Here is a 24,005-nt window from a genome sequence, read left to right as displayed (position 1 = left end):
CGGTGCAGGGATGCTTCCCATCTGACCTGATGGAACTTTAGATGTGCTGCAAAGATGAACGGGCGACACTGCTCAAAGATAGGCGTGCGAAACTTGTGGCGTCGCATTCAAAAAGACTTGAGGCTGTAATTGTTGCCAAAGGTGCATCAACAAAGTATTGAGCAAAGGCTGTGAATACTTATGTACATGTGATTTCTTAGTTTTGTTTAATTTTCAATTAGTTTGTAAAACAAAATATTAAGTAGTCATTATGGGGTATTGCTGGGTTGCTTATGACGTTGCATCCGTTTTTCTTCATTGCGGCATAATTCACATGATGGTCAACCAGCTTGAAAGGAGCATTAAAACAAGTGAGAGTGAGTGTAGACTTTGAATAGAAAATTGTGTATTGCTGTTCTGTTCCTGGGTGTTCCAGTTGTTCCAATAGAGCGATAGCAAAGAGCTTCCATAGAGTCCTGAAAGAAATGGTTCATATATGTAATAAAGTCAGGGAAAAAACAAGCATGTCGAAGGAAATGGCTCTTCGAAATATCACTGTCATCTTGTGGAAACCAATTGGACCATGCTCGTGTCTGCAAAGAACACTTTGTAAAATGTTTGAACGTTTGATTGGTTTGAGAAACTGTGTTTCTCTACTATATAGTTAGTGTTTGTGAGCAGAACTAAACCTAAAGAAAGGACAAGAAGACCTGGTTGTGCAAATAAACTAGCGTCATATTAAGTCCTAGTAATAAATAGTATGATTGTTGGTCCAACAATTGTATTTTCATTCACTAAGCTATGCTGACTATTATGGACTTTATTGTTTATATTTTTTTGAGAACAATGATAGAAAGCTAAAATGTGTCATGTTTTCAGGTGCTTGCCAATTAATCCATGAAACCAAAGCCTAAATAACATTGTTACAATGTTCACTCTTCAGACAGTATTTTTTAAAGGCAGTAGGTAATAATAAAGTTTTTATCAGGTAAAAATTTTACAAAATAAATACACTTTAATCTTGAATAAAAACAAGTGATTTCATTTGGACGATTCCAGTCTTAATAATGTTCATTTCTGTTCATAACTGTATGTTATTTGCCTTGGTGACATTTAAATTCAGCTTCTGTCAGGTTTTGCTTGGTATTGACATAGTGACGAAAAGTTGAAGTGTATTAGTGAAATGTTATGCATGGTTTTATTCAACATATTCAGTGAAAAGTGAACAGCTTTTTTTTTTGCAGTATTACACATTGTTATATGTAATGTAAACACTATTAGTAACCGTTTGGTCCAACAACTTAAAAGTGTAACATGACTCCCCTCTAGTGGCCAAAATTGTGACATGCAGCCTATCATAAACAGAAATTGACATTCCATAGTGTCATAGTTTAGAAGAACAGTACTATGGCACCACAAATAATTGTAAATAGACACTTATTACCTGAAATATGTTTTGCTGTAAATGGGTCTATATTTTCATGCATTTTCGCTTTCCTTTATGGCTAATGTTAACGCTCTTGTGTTTGGTTTCAGAGTCCATACTTTTTTGTGTTGGTAATCCACAAACACTGACCTGTCTGGCATGTCATCTTTAACCTCGACTGTGGCTTTCCCATCAGTTGCTAAATTGCTTGATCAAATTGTTCTGGTCTGGTCATGGTTTTATTGTAATACTCTTATTATCTTGGCCTCATTCTGTTCTTTGCTTTCATAGTTTAATGAAAAGTAACATTTCTCCAACACTTCCCATCAATACATTAAACTGAATATTTCTTTGTCTCTTTTTCTCTAGCTGCGTTTTTTCGCAAAATAAAAGCGATATTTAAAAAATTTCGACAAAGTACATTTGCGACTTGTAGGTGTCTCCGAGCCTGCAGATTGGCCTCTATTCCTGGGAAGGGACCTGGGAGACGGCCCGGTGCCTCCTCGCTTTCCTCGGCCAACCGATCGGAAGCAAAGATTAGTCTGTACTGGCTGTCCTGCATAGTCCCCCTGTAAATGCGGAAAAAGTGATTCCATCATGCTTTTGCGACACTTCAATATCAAAACGTCTGACAAACCACCTCATGACAGGGTAAAAATGTTTGAGGTATTTGAGAGTAGGTGTTTCCATTACTAGTGTCTTATTGCGATTTTTAGGTTTTGCGCATTTATTTATAGGGTTGAAGAAAACGCAGCTTCTCTTGATTACCTGGTATAAGGGGCTGCTTGCAACATTTACATGACTGCCTGTAGAGCGCTAACTTTCCAAAGTTATATAAACAATGGAATGGGAATGAATGATGTCCCAGAGTTGTGAGCGTTCCAGTTACAATGTCGGAAATCAAGATGGCTCCATCCACAAAATCTATTTTTGCGCTTGTCTTGTCTGAATACAAACAACTTATGGGAAAATAGGCAGTCTTTCTGCAACCTTTAAACAGTGTGGATAAAGAGGAAACACACTCTATTGCTCGCGATGTACATCATATATATCACATGAAATAAATATGTCATTAGCATATATAAACGTATAACACTAAATCATATATGGCTGATTTACTGCCACAAAAACTAATCTGAAGTGCTAATAATGAATATTATAGAAGCTGATATCATTGTTTACATCCAGAGCAACCATCTGTGAAACAAACTTTGAGGTGGTGAGAACGCGCCGGCTTCCCTTGTCGAAAGTCCGACCTCAATGGGCGTTCCAGTTGAAACTCAAGATTGGAACATGAAAATTCCGACTTCCCAGTACAAATGGAACGCACCATTAGCATATACCGTAAACTATGCCCTATTTAACGAACACACACACACACATTAGCTTTGTGTTGTCAGCTACAGTAGCAATTTGGCGAAGTTTAGCTACATGCAACATTGCATGTATATTATATCATAACAACAATATGACTGCACATTTTTAGTTTCTTTTCTGACTCTGTTTTTGTGTGTCTACACACTCCCTGCGTGATTCAGCGGTGAGTGACACCCATGAACGCCAGACTACTTCCTCTGTTCTGTTTAACAACTAATGGTACCTTAAGATAGCTGGTGGTGTTGTTGCTATAAATACTGGTTTGAAAAATGCAACATTAAGCAAGTTGCAAACAGCCCATGTAATGTTAGACATTATGAGTCTCATGAGTTACAGCATACTGTTGTACTTAGGCTTGCAAGTTTAATTGGTCCTGTGATAGAGCTCATAACCCAAAATACTTGTATCTCATATCAGTGTTCCCCATTTAAATTGTTTAAATTCAACTAATCTGAATAAAACACCACCATTTTAGCATATAACATGCTTTGAAATATGACAAATTACCGTGAAAATATTTTTTCATTAAAAAAAAATACAATAAAATATAGTACTAACAACTACAGTAGTTTTTTGAAGTAATGATAGTGTACAACATTTATTTTGGAGAGTAGACTTCTACGGTGTCCCTTCTGAGCTGCTTCTCCGTTAAACACGCCATTAGCAGTTTCATCATATTCCCTTGGACAAATGTCTGCCCTTTTAAAAAAACACATACCTCAATCATGTTTTTCCATGATTTGTTTTTTTTTAATAATGTTCCTTCTTTTTAGCACCGTCCCTCATACTTTAATTGTTCTCAAGGTTGAGAAAAAAGGGCCTCGCTAACTTTTAGCTAATGCGAGCATGTAAGAAACTGGATGTTTTGGGGTTGATATTAAGGGGTTCAGTGTGTTATTAACTACGCCAAATAGTGGTGGAGAGGCTTGTAACCCGAATTTTGCCCTCAAGCTAAAACATAAAAATTAACAGAGAGACTGCTTGTGAGCTGGGACACTCGAAAGCCGAGGAACCACTGTGTATATTTGCATTGCATTCAATGCTGTGGGAGCATAATTTAAATATTCTATCTGTAATTGAAAATAAATGCTACAGAGGGGGTAACCTTTCAGCTCACCGTAGATTAGTTATGCCCAAAGTGATCATCATCAGTCAATCAATCAAAGTGGGCCCAATTTGGCCCGACGTGTCATTTCGCAAGGCTAATTAGTTGCTATCTTAACGTGGCAATCTCCACTTCTTTAAATATGGTGGTATGGGGCTAAACTCTTCACTTATAATGATGTTGTACACTTCAAATTGCTGTTAAGATTAACATGCAAATGAAAATACAGCTTCACCACTTTAGTCATCATTGTTGTGCTTAAGAAACTTCTCTATGAGTTCTTCTGTTTGTTTGATAATGTCATTACTGCCACAAGTGGTGGAAAAGTGTATTGCAACAGAGTACTGCTTTGGCCCATACGAACCACAGCTGAGAAACAATGTTTTTTGTTTGGTCCATGTTGGGCACTTGCGACCAATGTTGTTTTTGACAACTATCTTACATTTAGTCTTAGTCTTAGTCTTTTGGACTAAAATACTTATTAGTTTTAGTCACATTTTAGTCACTTTTATATGTGATAGTTTTAGTCCAGTTTTAGTCGACGAAAACTCAAAAGGGTTTTAGTCTAGTTTTAGTCGATGAAAAGTCAAAAAGGTTTTAGTCTAGTTTTAGTCCAAAAAAAAGGAATAAAAAGTATAATATAAGTATATAAGTATAGTCTTTTAACAAATTAATTTAGGTCAATAAGTATTGGAGATTGCTGTTGGGCAGTGTCACACATAAGTTGTGAAAATAGCAGCAGATCTATAAGTTCAACCCATTGTAAGCTTGCAGATCTGCTATTTTCACAAATAATAACAATAAAGGAATGGTTTTAGACATAAGGTTTCCACCCAACAGCAGATTTCTGATCCAAGGATTGTGTATTACACACAGATAAAGTGGTAACAGTGGAATCAAAGTTCATTACTCCAAAAAAGCCAAAAAACAAAAACATTCTACTTCAGCAATTGTGGCTTTATTTCTCAGAATTTGTTAAAGTACAATGAACATAAACATGCCCAAAATATGAGTGATGGATGAGGAACACATATGCTCAACTTGGCCCGGTCTGCCAGTGCAATTACAACAGATATCATACAACCCCACTCTCTTTAATTTGTGCAAACCATGTAATAAAATAATCAATGAATTCCTGAGGTACAGTGAGGTAGGGTGTAAGTTATACCAGAGAGTTATACTGTACATACTTGAAAGTATGAAACAACAACAGTGTTTAATATGAATTAGAGGCTTTTAGGCTAAAGCTAGCAGACTCTACGTATAACAGTAACTCGACCTGTTTAACATATCAAGTTACGTGCTGACAGAACGTACTCACAAAGAGATAACCACACCGTCACTGAATGTAAACATGGCTAAACATGCTGCTAAAGTAACACACACATAATGAATTGACGTTAGCGTAACAAAAGCTAACTTTAGCCTGAAGTTAGCAGCCCATTTGCGCCAGGAGTATGTGGAAAACGTACTAATGTATTAGCTTACTATGACATTTATCGATTATGTTAACAGCATTTGTAACTTACCTTCGAAAAAATATCCTTGTGGCGAGCCTTAAGGCGCCGCTTTAGGTTGGTCGTATTTTTTCCGCATATTTTGTGGTCACATTTGTCACCGTCTTCCTTCACAATACACTCTATTTTATTATCTGCTGGGTTATATTTAAAATACACCCATATGTCGTCTCTACGTTTGCGACCACCGAGCCCCTGTGTTGAAACTGCCGCCGCCATCACGGTCCATTGCCTGATGAGTATCAACAGTCTGACGTGTTGAGCACGTTGTGCGCTGCACGCCAGTTGGTGGGCGTGACCAAACAAGGATAGAATGCAGCAGCAGATACTTAGTAGGTTTTAATTGACACACACAATAAACAGAAATGTCATGCATTTTAAACGTCTGACAGATTACCCACTAACATTTTCGTCCGTTCTCGTCTCGTCAACGAAAACTCACACACGTCTCGTCATGTTTTCGTCATCAGAGAGACATGTTTATCTCGTCACGTCTCATTATCGTCATGAAAAAAAGTGGCGTCAACGAAATGATTTCGTCATCGTCATCGTTGACGAAAACAACACTGCTTGCGACCCAACATGGGTCATGGTTAAGACATTTTAAAGCATTGGTCACCAATTTGATCTCAGCCATGAACCAAGGAATGCTCAATCACTTACCCCCCAAAGTGATATTTGTATACATGTTAAATTTATTCATTTAGTAGAATAGCTTAAAAAAGTGATGCAAAGCTTTGTTATTATTGGTTGTTGGTGTCAACATTTAGACTTTTTCTCTTTGTACCCTTAGTCTTGTATTTCTCATGTTTGCTTTTTTTGTGGTTCATTTGGTTTCTGCATTAGGCCAGGCACCCATGAAAAACCATCCAAGTCGGGGCAACATAATTTTTTTAATGTGCACATCAACACAGTCAGTTCCGCGCTGGTGCTTTGGTATTGGTGTATTGTCTGGGTTTCGGGGGTTGCGCTAGAGGGGAGTGCATGTCTGGAGAAGTGGCCAGATGAACGGGCGTTTTCAAGGGTTAAAATGTGTGCCTCGATGCCAAACATTTTTGGGATGTACTAGAAAAGTACCAAAGATCAACTGGTCAGTCGTGATCAACGGGATAGTTATTTTGATGAGATCCAACCCAAATTAAAGACTTGAGTAATCAAGTCAGTTTGGCCATTCTAAGTGGAATTTTGTGAGTTCCAAAAAGGTTTATGACGGAAGCATACTTGGTTATAATACCATACTGGAAATTCCAGGTAGTTGTAATGAAGCTAAGCTATAGCTCAGAGGTTGCACAAAAACAGCCAAATTTGAGGTTGCAAAATCATTCTCTGTGGATGGCGATGGTAATGAAATGAACGCTGTGATTGCCATTAGTGTAAGCTTATCAGAAGATGAATCTGGACTGCCGTATAGTATTTTTTAAAGTGTACTAAAATAACGTTTAATACAATCCCCCCTGTATTTATTGGGCTTTTTAAAAAATTGTTGCGACCTAAAATGCCTAAACTATTGAAACGTCAATACTTGTTTTTAAAACAATGCACATGCCTGTGTACAAATAACTACCGTATTTTTCGGAGTATAAGTCGCACCGGCTGAAAATGCATAATAAAGAAGGAAAAAAACATACATAAGTCGCACTGGAGTATAAGTCGCATTTTTTTGGGAAATTTATTTGATAAAACCCAACACCAAGAATAGACATTTGAAAGTTTATTTAAAATTTAAGAATAGTAAACAACAGGCTGAATAAGTGTACGTTATATGACGCATAAATAACCAACTGAGAACGTGCCTGGCATGTTAACGTAACATATTATGGTAAGAGTCATTCAAATAACTATAACATATAGAACATGCTATACGTTTACCAAACAATCTGTCACTCCTAATCGCTAAATCCGATGAAATCTTATATGTCTAGTCTCTTACGTGAATGATCTAAATAATAGTATTTGATATTTTACGGTAATGTGTTAATAATTTCATGCATAAGTCGCTCCTGAGTATAAGTCGCACCCCCGGCCAAACTATGAAAAAAACTGCGACTTATAGTCCGAAGAATACGGTAATACTCTGTTTGATTTGTTGAAAATTCTGTGCTTTTTGGAGTCAAGGCTACAGAGAACACTTCAAATAAGAAATTCTAATAAAAATTTCAAGGTTATTGAAATTTAACAAAAAAGCTTTACACAATTGCACTTTTTGTTCCACCTTTTTAAAAATGCTATTGTGAAATCAGGCATTTCGTGCAGCAACAATCATGTAAAAATGCCCATAAAATCATGGAGGGATTAATTTACCTTTTACTTCAATATGTTCCATCTGCTGGTTTTGAAATTATTTTATATTCTGTATAATGCAACACATACAACTCCTGGAAAATATGGAATTACCAGCCTTGGAGGATGTTGATTCAGTTGTTCAATTTTGTAAAACAAAAGCAGATATCAGACATGAAACCAAACTATAGTCATTTCAAATGGCAACTTTATGGCTTTAAGTAACAGTAAAAAATCTGGAATATCAATTGTTAGCTAAAGTTTCATTTTTAAAACAAGCCGAGTAAAATAATTATGGAATCACTCGATTCTGACGAAAAAAGTATGGAATCATCTACCGTTTCCAAAACTAACACCTGGATCAGATTAAATAATTTATTAGTCTGCAGTTATAAAGGAGTGTTCACACCTTGAAAAGCTGTTGCACAAATTGGATTGATATGAATCATGACTCCAACACGAGAGATATCAATTGAAACACAGGAAATTATTATCAAATGTATTTAAAAGGTAAATAATCATGCAATGTTGCAAAAGATATTCATTGTTTACAGTCAGCTGTGTCTAAAATCTGGATCAAGTACAAACAACATGGGAAGGTTGTAAAAGGCAAGCATACTTGACCAAGAAAAACATTAAAGTGTCAAGACAGGAAACATAAAGCAACATGTCTTCTTAAAACAGAAAATCCACAGCAAAACAAACAAAGAACAAATGGACGGAAACTGGAGTCACCATCTGGGACTGAACTGTAAGTAACTACCAAAAGGAAGTGGTATTTAAACACAAAAAGGCTAAACAAAAGCCTTAATTAACAACTAAACAGAAAAAAACAAGGTTCCAATGGGCTAAGAAAGGCAAAGGTGGACTATGGATGACTGGATGGAAGTCCCATTCAGTGATTAATCCTGAATCTGCATTGGGCAAAATGATGATGCTGGAACTTTTGTTTGGTGCTGTTCCAATGAAATGTATCAAGACGACTGCGTCAGGTAATGGCCCTGGGGAGATGGCTGTCATTACATCTAAATGCACAAGCTTACATTGACATTTTGGACACTTTTCACATTCCATCAATCGAAAAGATGTTTGGGGATGATGATCTTTTTCTAGATGATAATGATTCTTGCAGTGAAGCAAAAACTTAAGTTTTCCTTAAATATATATAAGGTCAATGTCATGGCCTGTTAATAGTCCGGATGTGAATCTAATTGAAAATCTGTGGTGGAAATTGAAGCAAAAGGTCCATGACAAGACTCCAACCTGCAAACTTCATCTGACACCAGCAATCAGAAAAAGTTGGAGTAAGATGTATGAAGAGTACTGTGGGTCACACGGTAAGTCCATGCCTCAGAGACTGCAAACTTTTATGAAAGTCAGAGGTGGTGCAACAAAGTACTACTGTGTTGTAGTGTGTTTTTGTTTTTCACGATTCCACAATTTTCTCAGAATTGACCGCTTCCATTCTTATTTCACTTTGTTTTATCTAAAAATAATCTGTTATTGACCACCACAATTTTATATTCTTGATTTATTTTTGTGGTTTTTTTTAAGCCAGAAAGTTGCCATTTGAAAAGACTATAGTTTTGTGTCATGTCTGTTATCTGATTTTTTTCTACAAATTTCAACAACTGAATGCACCAAGACTGGAAATTCTGTCATTTTTGTCAGGGGTTGTAATACGAAGCATTTGACTTCCTATCTTTTTTTTTTAATATATGTTTTACAGATCGGATGAATTTGGTCAATTGTGTACATAGTGTGTAAAACAAATGCAACCAAAGTTGCCGCGACTATCACCTCTTGCAGCCTCCCTTTCTGTCCGGTGTCTGCAAGTTGCAGGCATTCTTCCACTGTACTAACGTCTGACATATTCAAACTAGCTAATTTTCAAAATGTATTTTACCTTACATTTCATTCATTAGCAGCTGCTTGTCTTTCAAGTAGGGGAAATCTTTTCCAGCTACTCCCTAAACAGTAGTCTCCAATAATGGTTACAAAATATTAAAAAGGAGAGTTCATAAAGGAAACGTCACTTATACAGAGTATTGTTAAATTCTCCATATCAACTTAGAACAATATAAAAAGAATGAAACTTGAACAATTATCTGGCAGTGCTTTATATTTCGCTGCTTTATATTTCGCTGATTCGCTCATTTTGCTGTCAATCAAAAAGAAAGAAAGCCTCAGAAAGATTAAAGGCCTACTGAAAGCCACTACTACCGACCACGCAGTCTGATAGTTTATATATCAATGATGAAATCTTAACATTATAACACATGCCAATACGGCCGGGTTAACTTATAAAGTGACATTTTAAATTTGCCGCTAAACTTCCGGTTCGAAACGCCTCTGAGGATGACGTATGCGCGTGACGTAGCCCGGCGAACACGGGTATGCCTTCCACATTGAAGTCGATACGAAAAAGCTCTGTTTTCATTTCATAATTCCACAGTATTCTGGACATCTGTGTTCGTGAATCTGTTTCAATCATGTTCATTGCATTATGGAGAAGGAAGCCAAGCAAGCAAAGAAGAAAGTTGTCGGTGCGAAATGGACGTATTTTTCGAACGTAGTCAGCCACAACAGTACACAGCCGGCGCTTCTTTGTTTACATTCCCGAAAGATGCAGTCAAGATGGAAGAACTCGGATAACAGAGACTCTAACCAGGAGGACTTTTGATTTGGATACACAGACGCCTGTAGAGAACTGGGACAACACAGACTCTTACCAGGATTACTTTGATTTGGATGACAAAGACGCAGACGTGCTACTGTGAGTATGCAGCTTTGGCTTTTTTTTGCGTATGTACGTAACTTTTTTAAAATATATAAGCTTTATGAACCTTGGGTTAGGTGAACGGTCTTTTGGGCTGAGTGATTGTGTGTGTTGATCATGTGTTTGAATTGTATTGGCGTGTTCTATGGAGCTAGGAGCTAGCAGAGGAGCTAGCATAACACGTACCGTACCTACGTGCGCGTCACGTACGTAACTTTTTAAAAATATATAAGCTTTATGAACCTTGGATTAGGTGAACGGTCTTTTGGGCTGAGTGATTGTGTGTGTTGATCATGTGTTTGAATTGTATTGGCGTGTTCTATGGAGCTAGGAGCTAGCAGAGGAGCTAGCATAACACATACCGTACCTACGTGCGCGTCACGTACGTAACTTTTTAAAAATATATAAGCTTTATGAACCTTGGGTTAGGTGAACGGTCTTTTGGGCTGAGTGATTGTGTGTGTTGATCAGGTGTTTGAATTGTATTGGCGTGTTCTATGGAGCTAGGAGCTAGCAGAGGAGCTAGGAGCTAGCATAACAAACACGCAGGTGTTATTATGCAGGATTAATTTGTGGCATATTAAATATAAGCCTGGTTGTGTTGTGGCTAATAGAGTATATATATGTCTTGTGTTTATTTACTGTTGTAGTCATTCCCAGCTGAATATCAGGTACCGTGAGTATGCAGCCTTGGCTGCTAAACATTCGATAACTTGACCGTATGTGCGCGTCACGTACGTAACTTTTTAAAAATATATAAGCTTTATGAACCTTGGGTTAAGGAAACGGTCTTTTGGGCTGAGTGATGGTGTGTGTTGATCAGGTGTTTGAATTGTATTGGCGTGTTCTATGGAGCTAGGAGCTAGCAGAGGAGCTAGGAGCTAGCATAACAAACACGCAGGTGTTTTTATGCAGGATTAATTTGTGGCATATTAAATATAAGCCTGGTTGTGTTGTGGCTAATAGAGTATATATATGTCTTGTGTTTATTTACTGTTGTAGTCATTCCCAGCTGAATATCAGGTCACCCCCGGCTCTTACAGCATCTTCCCTATCTGAATAGCTTCAACTCCCCACTAGTCCTTCACTTGCACTTTACTCATCCACAAATCTTTCATCCTCGCTCAAATTAATGGGGAAATTGTCGCTTTCTCGGTCCGAATCTCTCTCACTTCATGCGACCATCATTGTAAACAATAGGGAACTTTGCGTATATGTTCAACTGACTACGTCACGCTACTTCCGGTAGGGGCAAGCCTTTTTTTTATCAGATACCAAAAGTTGCAATCTTTATCGTCGTTGTTCTATACTAAATCCTTTCAGCAAAAATATGGCAATATCGCGAAATGATCAAGTATGACACATAGAATAGATCTGCTATCCCCGTTTAAATAAAAAAAATTCATTTCAGTAGGCCTTTAATTGTCTTGCGGAAGCCCAGCCTGATTAACCCATCATCATGCTGAAGGCAAGCTGAGGCCAAGCGCGCTTTCTATCCACTTCATTTATCTAATGACTGTTTAGTTTGGCTGCAGTGGAACGATCCACTCGATGCTCCACTGTTGGAGTCAATGGACACTCACCTTCAACACTGTTTAATATTGAATGAGAAAAAAGTTGTTAGCTGTCGCAAAAGTAGCTGATTCTCAAAAAAAGTTGAACACATTGCACATATTTAGTCAATGAAATCTAAACACAAAAGTACAAGTTTGACCACTTTATTTTTTATGTTGTAGGGGAAGCAGAGCTTCCCTTTTAGTCACTTATTCCATCCCCACAGATAACTTAGTCAGTATGCAACATGTACAGCATATTTACTGTTTACAAAAGTGTCAATATTTAGTGTGGGCACCATTATCATCTACCACTGCCTCTATTGATGATATCACGGAGCTGGTGGATGGTGGATAACTGAAAATCTGTCATCTTAAAAATGCCCCACCTGGGCTCAGTTTGTTTAAGGTCTGGAAACATACTTGGCTTCTCTGATACCTTCAGCTTCCTCAACAAGGCACTTGTCACCTTGGAGGTGTGTTTCAGGTTGATGTAATGCTGGAAACCTGCCATTCGGCCCAAAGGGTGGCATCATGGTCTCGTTCAGAATTTCACAGAAATATTCAGATTTTTTATTTTTTTATGAACTGCAGCTACCCAGTGTCCATAGCACTCAAACAGGCCCAGACCATGACACTACCACTACCATGCCTGATTGAAGTCAAAACACAATTATCTTGCTACTCACTTATGTTGCCAGTTATTTAGATAATAATGCTCTTCTACAAGCTGAACAATGACTACTCTACTAACATATGATAAAGTTGTGCTGTGCAATATGGACAAACATATATATTGTGGGGGTCGAGATAATGAGGCGAGAGAGCAGTAGTTCTGAGCCGGTGAGTTTATCAGACTTCTTTCCACAACAACAACCCCTTTCCCTCCCCCGGAAGTGTGTACCCTTATAACTGGTCACATCCAACCTATCCACCAATCCCCAATCTGGTGATGAGAACAATTAGTGCACCCCCCCCCCCCCCCAACCTCCACCCACCCCCATCCCCCAAGCCTGGGCCGAAACAGCGGGCAATCCAGACCGTCTTTCAAAAGAGGTAACCGGGTCCAGAACAGATGCAGGCGACCGGCCCCGACGAGGTGGGAGTGGCGGTAGCATCACGTCGTCCAGGTCCTGATGGGCAGGCTTTATCCGATCGACAGTAACCCGCTCATGCCGACCCCCCAAGTCTATGACAAAGTTCTTGATCCCTGTTTTCACCACTCGAAAGGGGCTGTCATAAGGAGGTTGGAGTGGGGAGGAATGACCACCATGACGAAGAAACACAAACTTTGTCGCCAGGAGGTCTTTGGGCATACGTAAACGAGGCAAACAGTGATGCATAGGGACAGCCGTAGTGCTAGCATCGAGCTCCTCATGCGCATTCCAGGTCGGTGCAGGCAGCCGGGCTTGAACGCTGAACTGGCGAGCAGCTGGAAGAATCCTGCCCGCCTCCTCAGCCAAACATCTGTAATCTTGACAAACAGCGAGTTGGCGAGCACCGTGCGTACCGGGGGCGGTAGCTGACGGACAAACGGCTGCACGAACAGGAACGATGCATCACAGGAACCGAGCAATGCGAGCATATTCTTCATTAGCTCGGTAGACTTTCTGTCTCCCAGGCTGTTGAGAGACGAGAGGCGGTCAGCTCGCTCTGCGTCGGACAGCTGGTACAGCCGCAGCAATAAAGTCTTTAATGCACCGTACTTGTCTGCTGCCGGAGGATCCCTCAGCACGGCCATAACTCTCTGCGTCCTTTGAGCGTCCAGAGCAGCGACAACATGGTAGTAACGTGTCTCTTCTGCTGTAATCCCCCGAAGTTGAAACTGGGCTTCCACATGCTGGAACCAGGGCTCAGTATCGTGCTGCCAGAACTTGGGGAGTTTCACTGTTGCAGCAAAAACGGCAGGAGCCGCTACTGGCTGTTGTAATGGCGCAGAGCTGTCAGGAATGATGAGACCTGCAGCGTTAAACATGTCCGAAAAACGTTGAGGTCACCAATGTGGGAGTTGAGATAATGAGGCGAGAGAACAGTAGTTCTGAGCCGTTGAGTTTATTATCAGACTTCTTTCCACAACAAAAACAACCTTTTTCCCCCCGGAAGTGTGTACCCTTATAACTGGTCACAACCGACCTATCCACCAATCCCCAATCTGGTGATGAGAACAATTAGTGCCTCGCTACAATATCTCCATATACATATTTTGATACCCCATTAACAATATATACCCCAAGATATAGCATTTTTCTTCATTTATATATATCATTTATCTTCACACATAATACACATATTTTAAATATAAGACGACACAGCTAAAAACAACTTTTGTTTCCTTTTTCAAGAGTATGTAATAGGATAATGTGTACACATTCATTTAGAGATCAAATCTGTAAATTCTGCATGAGTGCTTGTCAAGATGGTGCCTTTGGACAACAACTCTGTCCGCATTGTTAGATGTAATTTATTTTCATCTCTTCATGGTTTTGAGGTTGCGTTAGTATTATGTCACATTTTAACACTGTCTCTGTATTGTTCCGAATGCCGTATCTTCAAGTGATGGAAAAGAATGGACGTGTTAAAATTGCGAGGAACGACTCGTTGGCGGCATGTTTTGGCAGATTAGCCTACTGGTCGATGTCTGACTTTTTAAATCCAAATCAAAGCCAAACAAAGGCTTCCCTTATTTTGGTACCAATTCCTCTTTGAGTTTTGTTGGTTTAACTTCCATTATGCTTTCCATCTCTACTTGTAGTAGACTGCTAGGTTGTTTGCATCCTTGCTCTGCCAGCTCTAGCTGTAAAGGTTTTTACAGTAATGTAAAAATGCTACAAAGCAACAGCTGTTGCAGTCACTTTTGTTGCAGCCCAGATCTTAAAATGTCGATACAATCGAGAATTATGTCGTACGATAAATTGTTTGTCGTATTACGATATATATTGTTAAATCCACAGCACTTCTATAAAGTATATCCAAGTTTTATTTCAGAGTACTTTCGCTTTAGACTATATACTGTAATAAAAATGGTTACTGTAATGTGAGGGATATACTCTTAATACTGAGATGCTTGATCTGACAAAGCACAGGGTGTACTGAAACCGCTCCATAAAAAGTTATTTCATCTTGTTTGGATGTGACCACAATTTTGTACTATGTTGTTACACCTTCTGACACTGTCTTTTTTTAGGCAAAAAATGGTGATCAAAAAACATCTAAAACAAGAATTGTTCTTCCAAGAGGCACAAAAAATTCAAACAAAGAATATGGAGGGTCAATTTCATATGAAGCCTATAATCCGCTATTTTTACCAACAAAACACTTTGGCATTGTTTACACTGCAAGTCAAGTCTGATTTTATATGCCCATATGCAACCTTTATCTGATTTTTTTTCATGTCAGTGTGAACAGTGCAATTCAATTTTTTTCATATCCGACCCAGGCCTCCTTTGTATGTGGAAATAAATCAGTGTGTTGTGTCCTCAATCTGAACGCTCCCGAATCCGGTTGCACTATTCCGACCAGGACTTCATAATTATTCACCAAAATAGACGGTTATGAAATAAATAGTTGACACCAGAGCAGAAAACAGGAGAAAATAAAATGTTTTAGGAACTTTTGTGAAACTTCCACCACTCCGTCCCTGACTGCTCGCCCACAGACACGCTCTTCAAGCAGACATCAGAGCAAATTATCCCGTAAAACTGCCAAAGCCAAAATACCAATTGTAATGCGAACGGCCACTAAAAAGATCGGATTTAACAAAAAACAAAACGATTGGTGAAATAGTCTGTAGCTGCAGCATGGGCGGTCCTATCCTGTTTAATGTCCGAGGCATACTTAACACAGTAACATACAATGTTTTTTTTTTTTTTTAAACTTAGATAAAAAGAAAATATATGCATTTACATATGCAACAGCAAATTTACAGTGAACGCAGTCAACAAAAAACTTTTTTTTTTTTAACTCTTTGCATTGCATAAATGGCTAGAAAAGCAATGTTTTAAAGTGCAGACCTCTCCAGGTCTTATCTCCCAATAGGTTTTAGTCAGTCATGTGACTTTTGCTGGGATGTTAAAGGCCTACTGAAATGATTTTTTTTTTATTTAAACGGGGATAGCAGATCCATTCTATGTGTCATACTTGATCATTTCGCGATATTGCCATATTTTTGCTGAAAGGATTTAGTAGAGAACATTGACGATAAAGTTCGCAACTTTTGGTCGCTGATAAAAAAAGCCTTGCCTGTACCGGAAGTAGCGTGACGTCACAGGTTGAAAGGCTCCTCACATTTCCCCATTGTTTACACCAGCAGCGAGAGCGATTCGGACCGAGAAAGCGACGATTACCCCATTAATTTGAGCGAGGATGAAAGATTCGTGGATGAGGAACGTGAGAGTGAAGGACTAGAGTGCAGTGCAGGACGTATCTTTTTTCGCTCTGACCGTAACTTAAGGTAAAAGGGCTCATTGGATTCCACACTTTCTCCTTTTTCTCTTGTGGATCACGGATTTGCATTTTAAACCACCTCGGATACTATATCTTCTTGAAAATGAGAGTCGAGAACGCGAAATGGACATTCACAGTGACTTTTATCCCCACGACAATACATCAGCGAAGCACTTTAGCTACGGAGCTAGCGTGATAGCATCGGGCTTAACTGCAGATAGAAACAAAATAAATAAACCCGAATGGAAGGATAGACAGAAAATCAACAATACTATTAAACCATGGGCATGTAACTACACTGTTAATGCTTTCCAGCCTGGCGAAGCTCAACAATGCTGTTGCTAACGACGTCATTGAAGCTAGCTTAGCTACGGGACCTCACAGAGCTATGCTAAAAACATTAGCTATCCACCTACGCCAGCCAGCCCTCATCTATCTGCTCAACACCCGTGCTCACCTGCGTTCCAGCGATCGACGGAGCGACGAAGGACTTCACCCGATCATCGATGCGGTCGGCGGCTAGTGTCGGATAGCGCGTCTGCTATCCAAGTCAAAGTCCTCCTGGTTGTGTTGCTGCAGCCAGCCGCTAATACACCGATCCCACCTACAGCTTACTTCTTTGCAGTCTTCATTGTTCATTAAACAAATTGCAAAAGATTCACCAACACAGATGTCCCGAATACTGTGGAATTTTGCGATGAAAACAGAGCTTTTTGTATTGGATACAATGGTGTCCGAATACTTCTGTTTCAACGATTGACGTCACGCGCATACGTCATCATACATAGACGTTTTCATCCGGAAGTTTCGCGGGAAATTTAAAATTGCACTTTATAAGTTAACCCGGCCGTATTGGCATGTGTTGCAATGTTAAGATTTCATCATTGATATATAAACTATCAGACTGCGTGGTCGGTAGTAGTGGATTTCAGTAGGCCTTTAACTTCCGGTGAACAAAGTGATGGTCCACCAAACCAACATAGCTACTGTGCAGCAAACAGTGAACAAACTATCTTGAGTATGCAAGAGGCATACTATTAGCAGATACGAGAAAAAAGTCAACTATGCAGTAGAATTGATCCCTATACATTTTCAAAAAAAGATTTGTCGCATGATCTCAAAGATTATCCGTCAGGCGTGTTCCCAGACATTTCGAACTATCTGGTTAGGGTTAACCCACACTGCAAAACAGATGAAAGCTTGGAAAAGCATGGAGACCTAAAACTTATTTTTGTGTGGCAAATTGGAAATTGATATTAATCTTCTCCCGAATCAATCAATCAATCAATGTTTATTTATATAGCCCTAAATCACAAGTGTCTCAAAGGGTCATGCATTGTTTTTGTTCGGGTAAGGTTGCATTTTATGACTTAACTTTGCGTTTTGCGAGGACACATCCTTGTAAACAAAACTGTGACTAGCATTTAATAGCCTAGATTTACTGTTTTTCATTTTCCCACTCAAAGATATTCAGAGACACCACTGGAGACCTGATTGTTTGTTAACAGAAGATGGAGAAAATGAAAGTACCAATGATTGTCACACACACACTAGGTGTGGTGAAATGAACCTCTGTATTTGACCCATCCCCTTGTTCACCCCTTGGGAGGTGAGGGGAGCAGTGAGCAGCAGCGGTGGAAGTGATCACAGCTCACTGTAACTGCTTGGCCGGGTGGGTTTTGGCCATACTGCCTTGCTCTGAGTATGCTTGGTTTTCCCTAATTCCCCGTCTTTATCAAAATATAACCAAAGCTAAATGTGCTGAAAGCATCATTTATGATTGCTGCGTTTGGTAAAAGCTTAACTCTTTTAGGTTATTCTCACATTTGCTGTATTTTATTAAGATTTGACTAGTTGGTGTTTTACAAAACACGCATCGGAAAAATTTGTTTTAAGAACTCCGAAACAAGATAAAAAACAATTAAGATCAAGATAGTACTTAAATGTGAAATACTAAACGTTAAAAGTATGTCAAACAAAGATTTACAAACTTGTGCATTTCTCATTGTGGCTTTTTAAAATCTTGACATCTTTCGACCTTCTAGATTCGCCCTTCTGGATTACCTCTCAAGGAACTCTCAATAAACTTTTATCCTTTTCGTGATCTGAAAGGTTTTAAACAACTCAAGCATAGGGAATTTTTCTATGAGAAAGTTAAAATGCCGCCCAGAAGGCTTTGACAACAAGTGCTCGCTTGACGATCACTTCCAGCTTTGCATATTTAGAGAGCCGGACGTGACATCATGTGTAATACAACCTATAAAAAAAGAATCCCTTGATGAGCCAGCTCACCCCCAAAATATAATTACTTATCACATTTCTGACAATCCACCCCTAACTTTTTGGAGTTATATTACTAACCAAACCCTAGTAATTATTGTCACTTGTACACCCTGGCAGAGGTAATCATTGCAGTCCATTTGTGTACAATGTATTTTGACTTAATTGTCAGTTGAGGTAGATCAAATAACTTCACCAAGATGATGCATAGCATCAACTGCTGGTGTGAAAGGCTATGTAAATGGTTATTGTTAAGCACATTAGTTTGTCTTGTCTCATTGTGTTTGTTGCTTGGGAAACTCATGTTAAGCTTCATCAAACAAAAAGGTGTACAACCTTTTGTACTTATTACCATCAGCATACTGAATTCAATCTGCATGGTGAAGCTCCTTTGAGATATCTCCCACCTGAAGCCAGATCCAGTCCTTCAGTACTTTCTCTTTCTCCCACATATTTTCCCCCATATTTCTGTTGCTCATTTCCACATTCATAACCAAAGTAACAGCCATCTGTAACAAACCGGCAATCTTAGAGTGTTGGACTACCGTGATTATTAGTATAGTTGGCCTTCGCCACATTGTTCTGCAATGTTTGTGACCTCACTCTATCGCAAGTCTTTTAAGAACATATCCTATATATTTTCGACATACATTTGGGCATTTTCAAGCATAGCAATGACTAGATGAACTAAAAATAACACACCGGATGAGCAGGCTGTTCAGCATTATGGCCCCTGATTGGCTCAGCGTTAGTCAGCAATACTATATTACTTATTAGACGAGTGCAAAGATGTCTTTGTGGATGGTATTTCATAATGTTCATAACCTTACCTAAAAGGTCAAATGGGGTTTTCATTCTTTTATTTTTAGCCGTGAAAATATTCCATTTGTAAGTTATAATTTCTATCTGACGAAATTAATTGATCATTGTCAGGCAGAGAACCAATTTAGACCGATAAACGAGAGTTCACTTTAGTGCAGTTCAGAAGTTGAACTTTTACACTGAGCAAAAAGAAACCCTCAAGGAAATTCAGTTAGCAATCAAGATGTACACAATTTGCTGTCATAGTACAATTATCTTTATAAGTGTGTTATGAATCAAGTTCATGTTAGTAATTTTGTTGTAAAAGTTTAAATTTCCCCCAAAAAATACATCCAAAAAAATCTTGACGCATATATTATATGTTAAACGATAACATTTTACTTGAAGGCGTCATATTATGACTTGTTCTCTACATTTAAAACACTACCTTGTGGTCTACATAACGTGTAATAGTGGTTCTTTACAGACCATCCTCAAGTTGCTATATGACCGCGTCTTCAGGATACGCTGTTCTCCATCCATCCATCTTCCTCCGCTTATCCGAGATCGGGTCGCGGGGGCAGCAGCCTAAGCAGGGAAGCCCAGACTTCCCTCTCTCCAGCCACTTGGTCCAACTCTGTGTGGTTTTATTTATGTGCCTCCTCTTTGACTGCTTATTCTCCCTGTCAGCCATGTTGTAGTTTTTAGCGCTTCCATATCGAGTCTACTGACCGATACAAGTTAGAACTATACACTACGTTTCATCAGAAGTGGGAACAGCGGCGTATGCATGTTCATGTACGAGCTAGTCTTTGCCACAACAAGGGATAGGGAAACAGGAGCTTACTGACTATAATAAGCGGACTCGCGCAAAGCTATTCAGGTAAACCTCTAAAATGTATGGCGATATCCACTGACATCACATGTTGGAAAAACGTCACAAAAAGGACGTTCCTCCAAACAGCTCCTTTGGGGGAAGTATGAAGGAAGGCAAGATTGTTTTATATCTCCATGTTTCTATGGTTTGATTTAAAATTTCTGTGACTTACAGATCCCAAATACAACAAAACAGGTACTAATAGGTAAAAAAAAAAAAAAAGAAGTTGGTTTTGAATAATATATCCCCTTTGATTAACTTGTTTTACTAAAAAAGATATATATATATTTGGAGCTGGGTATTTTTCCCATTCCCATCCTAGTTTTGTGCAATGTCGAGGATGGTGCCTGTGTGAAAGTGTATTTTGCGATCCTGGAGTGTCAAGTGTGCTTTCTTCTTCCGCTGTGTGCAAATGGAGCGGTCCCTGAAATATTTTTGTATCAAAACAAATGCCGACTTTGGTGCCATGACGCTTATCCGATAGTGGAATTTTGTTTCTGATTTGCTGGGTGTTGCGACCAACCTTTCCTTTTGGCTGCTGAGAGATGAAAGTGTATATTTAGAGTTTGTAAAACATCATTGGGTGTACAAAGACGCTTAGATCCAGACTGTGTTTTGTGTATTTATCAAAAACAGAGTGGTCAACAAAAATAGAAATGTTGTCCTCTGTCCTATTTTCTCACTTGCACAGGTGAATTCACATCCTTTAAATACTTCCTGTATACATATAACACAACCACACCTATAAGCCCACAGGACCAGTACCTCCCTCAAACCTGCAGACACATCCCCACACACACTCTCTTCAAAATCCTAATTTTGTCTCCTCCACTGGGTTCTAAAATGGACAGATGCAGCATTTACTGATGGTTATTATTTAATTTTGTGATTTTAAATATATTGAATTTATTAGCACATGTGACATTTTCACATTATTGGTCACACAATGTCCTGCTGTTCTTTTTTCCTGACAGTCACAAAGGGGTGTAAACAAATTGAAACTCAATCCCCTCCAAAACAAAATCCAGAGGACCCAACTACAGATGCATCTCCCTCACAACAACCTACCATCGAACAAGGTCTACCTCAAAGTGACTCAAATGCCACCACAAAGGATTCCATAAAAAGTGACGTTTCAGTAGAAACTGAAAAATCAGTTCCCTTAATAATGCCTAATGAAAAATTAGGTCTGGCTCCCCCCACATCATCTCCAAACACATCAGGATCCAAAAAATATGAAAAGGGGGGTGTTTTGAACTCTACGACATACATAATACCTAAGAAGCAATCTGGACTTAAGCCTTCGTCAAGTAGCCAAATGGCAACCCCAAGCCTGAAGCCTATGGCCCCCACCCTACTGAATGAGAGCCGAAATCTCCCTGTACCACCTGCACCAAGCGCTCCCTCCTCCAGACCCTCTCAGCCAAATAACCAGGTCAGACAGAGCATCCAGCGCTCCCTCACGAGCATCTTGCTTAAAAGGTGAGACTTAAATATATATTTTTCATGCATGTTGTTAAGATTGAGGTTTTAATGATTAAATATACACCTGCAGAGAAACATGAAGAAAACTAAATCTAAATTGACTTAACTTTGTTTTTGTTTGTCAAGGGTTTGTGACTGTGAAGATTTGGAAATGTGTGAAAGTGATGCTGCAAAGCTTGTTGCAAGCATTGAGACGGAGATGTTCGACATTTTTCGTAATACAGACAGCAAATACATGAATAAGTACAGAACTATTATGTTCAACTTAAAAGATCCAAGACACAAGGTTTGTTATTCAAGAGCTGTTTTGTTATATTTGTCAGTATGGAAGTTATTCTCTGAAGTAATTCCTTAAAGGGGAACTGCACTTTTTTTAAATTCTTGGTGGCCAGCAATGCAGCTAATGGTAGTAATCAATTCTACTACTAAATCACTTTGAAAATGCATTCAAAAAATCATCAACAATACTTAATTTACGTTGCGTAACCCGTATAATAACCAAACTGTAGTGACATTGTTATTGTAAGAACGAATATTGAGGAGCGTACTAACACATTGGCGTGCTACAGTATTAGCCGTGGAAGCTAACCACGGCAAGAGATAACCTAGCTTCTACGTCTGCACGAAACACGTTTGAGTTTGTAATGCACAACACCCTGCGTTAATACACCATTCTGAAAAACATGAACAATCATATTATAGTATCTGTAAAATATTAGCCCACCTTTCATGTTTGTTTGTACACAGCGATCCAGACAGTGTATGCTCTATGTCATGATACACGCATAATGTGCTGCATGATCCATATAAAGTGTAACTCACTCAATAGACCGTTGCCTGTTTGTTCCAGCTGGCCAGGGACGTTTTTTCCGGTTAATTTTGGATAAGCACGCCATTTATGTCAAAATAGCTTGTCTCCAACTCCCACATTTTGCAGCTTTGATTCACTTTTACCTCACTTTTTCGGCTTCCATCTGCTCCAACGTCTCACTCTTCCTTCGTGCTCGCTTCTAGAAGCAGTAGTTCATCCTCCATAAATTCAGATTAAAAAAGATAAGGTTGGCAATCCTTATTTGTCCAAAAATATTCATCTTCGTTGTTTGTTACCAAGTCTGCAATGATTAGAATACACACAAACGTTTTGTATCCGGAAGTAGGAGCACATACTGTCGGATAATTAGTTCCGGCAATGATTAAAATGAACAAAATACGGTAAATATTGTACATATTACATATTGCTATGAACGTGTTTGTTACTCAATTATATGGACTTGCAGCGTGTATATAAAACGGTGACTCCTATTTGCCGCATCTTCCAAGCATTTTTTACCATCTTCAAAATACTCCAGCCCTCCCCAGCCATGTCTCTCATAATGATTGTGAACATTAAGCAAAATTCCCCCCAAAAAGTGTAGTTCCCCCTTAAAATAAGCTTACTCGTGCTGATCTATATTATTTTACAATATTTGACCTTTTAAGGGTAACTACAGTTTTTGGGGAATTATGGCCGTCAATCACAATTGAGACAAGCACACATTTTTCTTTTTTATGCATTCTAACTTGTAAATCAACACTAGCAAAAGTCAGCTAACAGTGAATGTAATGGAATTGGTAAATGGGTTATACTTGTATAGCGCTTTTCTACCTTCAAGGTACTCAAAGCGCTTTGACACTATTTCCACATTCACCCATTCACACACTGATGGCGGGAGCTGCCGTGCAAGGCGCTAACCACGACCCATCAGGAGCAATGGTGAAGTGTCTTGCTCAAGGACACAACGGACGTGACTAGGTTGGTAGAAGGTGGGGATTGAACCAGGAACCTTCAGGTTGCTGGCACAGAGACTCTCCCAACTGCGCCACGCCGAATTCACTCTGTTCCGCCTATAAAGCGCTCTATACACATCCAAAAACCACAATCAGCGTATTATATACACACTGTAAGTAGATATGTTATGTAGTAACACACATTCATAATGGCATGTAATATTTATGTATTTTAGTCATTTTAAGAATAATTAATTTTACAGACAAATCACAACATTTGTTGATCAACTTTTTGGTTTATGGCCACAACCTTCGACTATACAAGTAAAAGGCATT

General features: G+C 38.9%; 1 protein-coding gene across 3 annotated transcripts in view; it reads left to right on the top strand.

Annotated features, from left to right (window-relative positions):
• LOC133653989 (death-inducer obliterator 1-like) overlaps positions 1 to 24,005 on the top strand; it is a 74,580-nt gene that overhangs the window by 24,323 nt on the left and 26,252 nt on the right. For 2 of the 3 annotated variants that reach the window (XM_062053884.1, XM_062053883.1), the window contains exons 7-8: positions 21,392 to 21,899; positions 22,029 to 22,188. In XM_062053884.1, coding sequence (XP_061909868.1) covers positions 21,392 to 21,899; positions 22,029 to 22,188 — 668 coding nt within the window. Of the gene's footprint in view, positions 1 to 1,515; positions 1,846 to 21,391; positions 21,900 to 22,028; positions 22,189 to 24,005 lie in introns of those variants that run through there. The other variant, XM_062053887.1, reaches the window with a different exon arrangement.

This window comes from Entelurus aequoreus, linkage group LG07 (assembly GCF_033978785.1).
Source record: "Entelurus aequoreus isolate RoL-2023_Sb linkage group LG07, RoL_Eaeq_v1.1, whole genome shotgun sequence".
Taxonomy (NCBI): Eukaryota; Metazoa; Chordata; class Actinopteri; order Syngnathiformes; family Syngnathidae; genus Entelurus; species Entelurus aequoreus.
The sequence above is the reverse complement of the archived record's forward strand: the minus strand, read 5'-3'. Positions and strand labels throughout refer to the sequence as shown.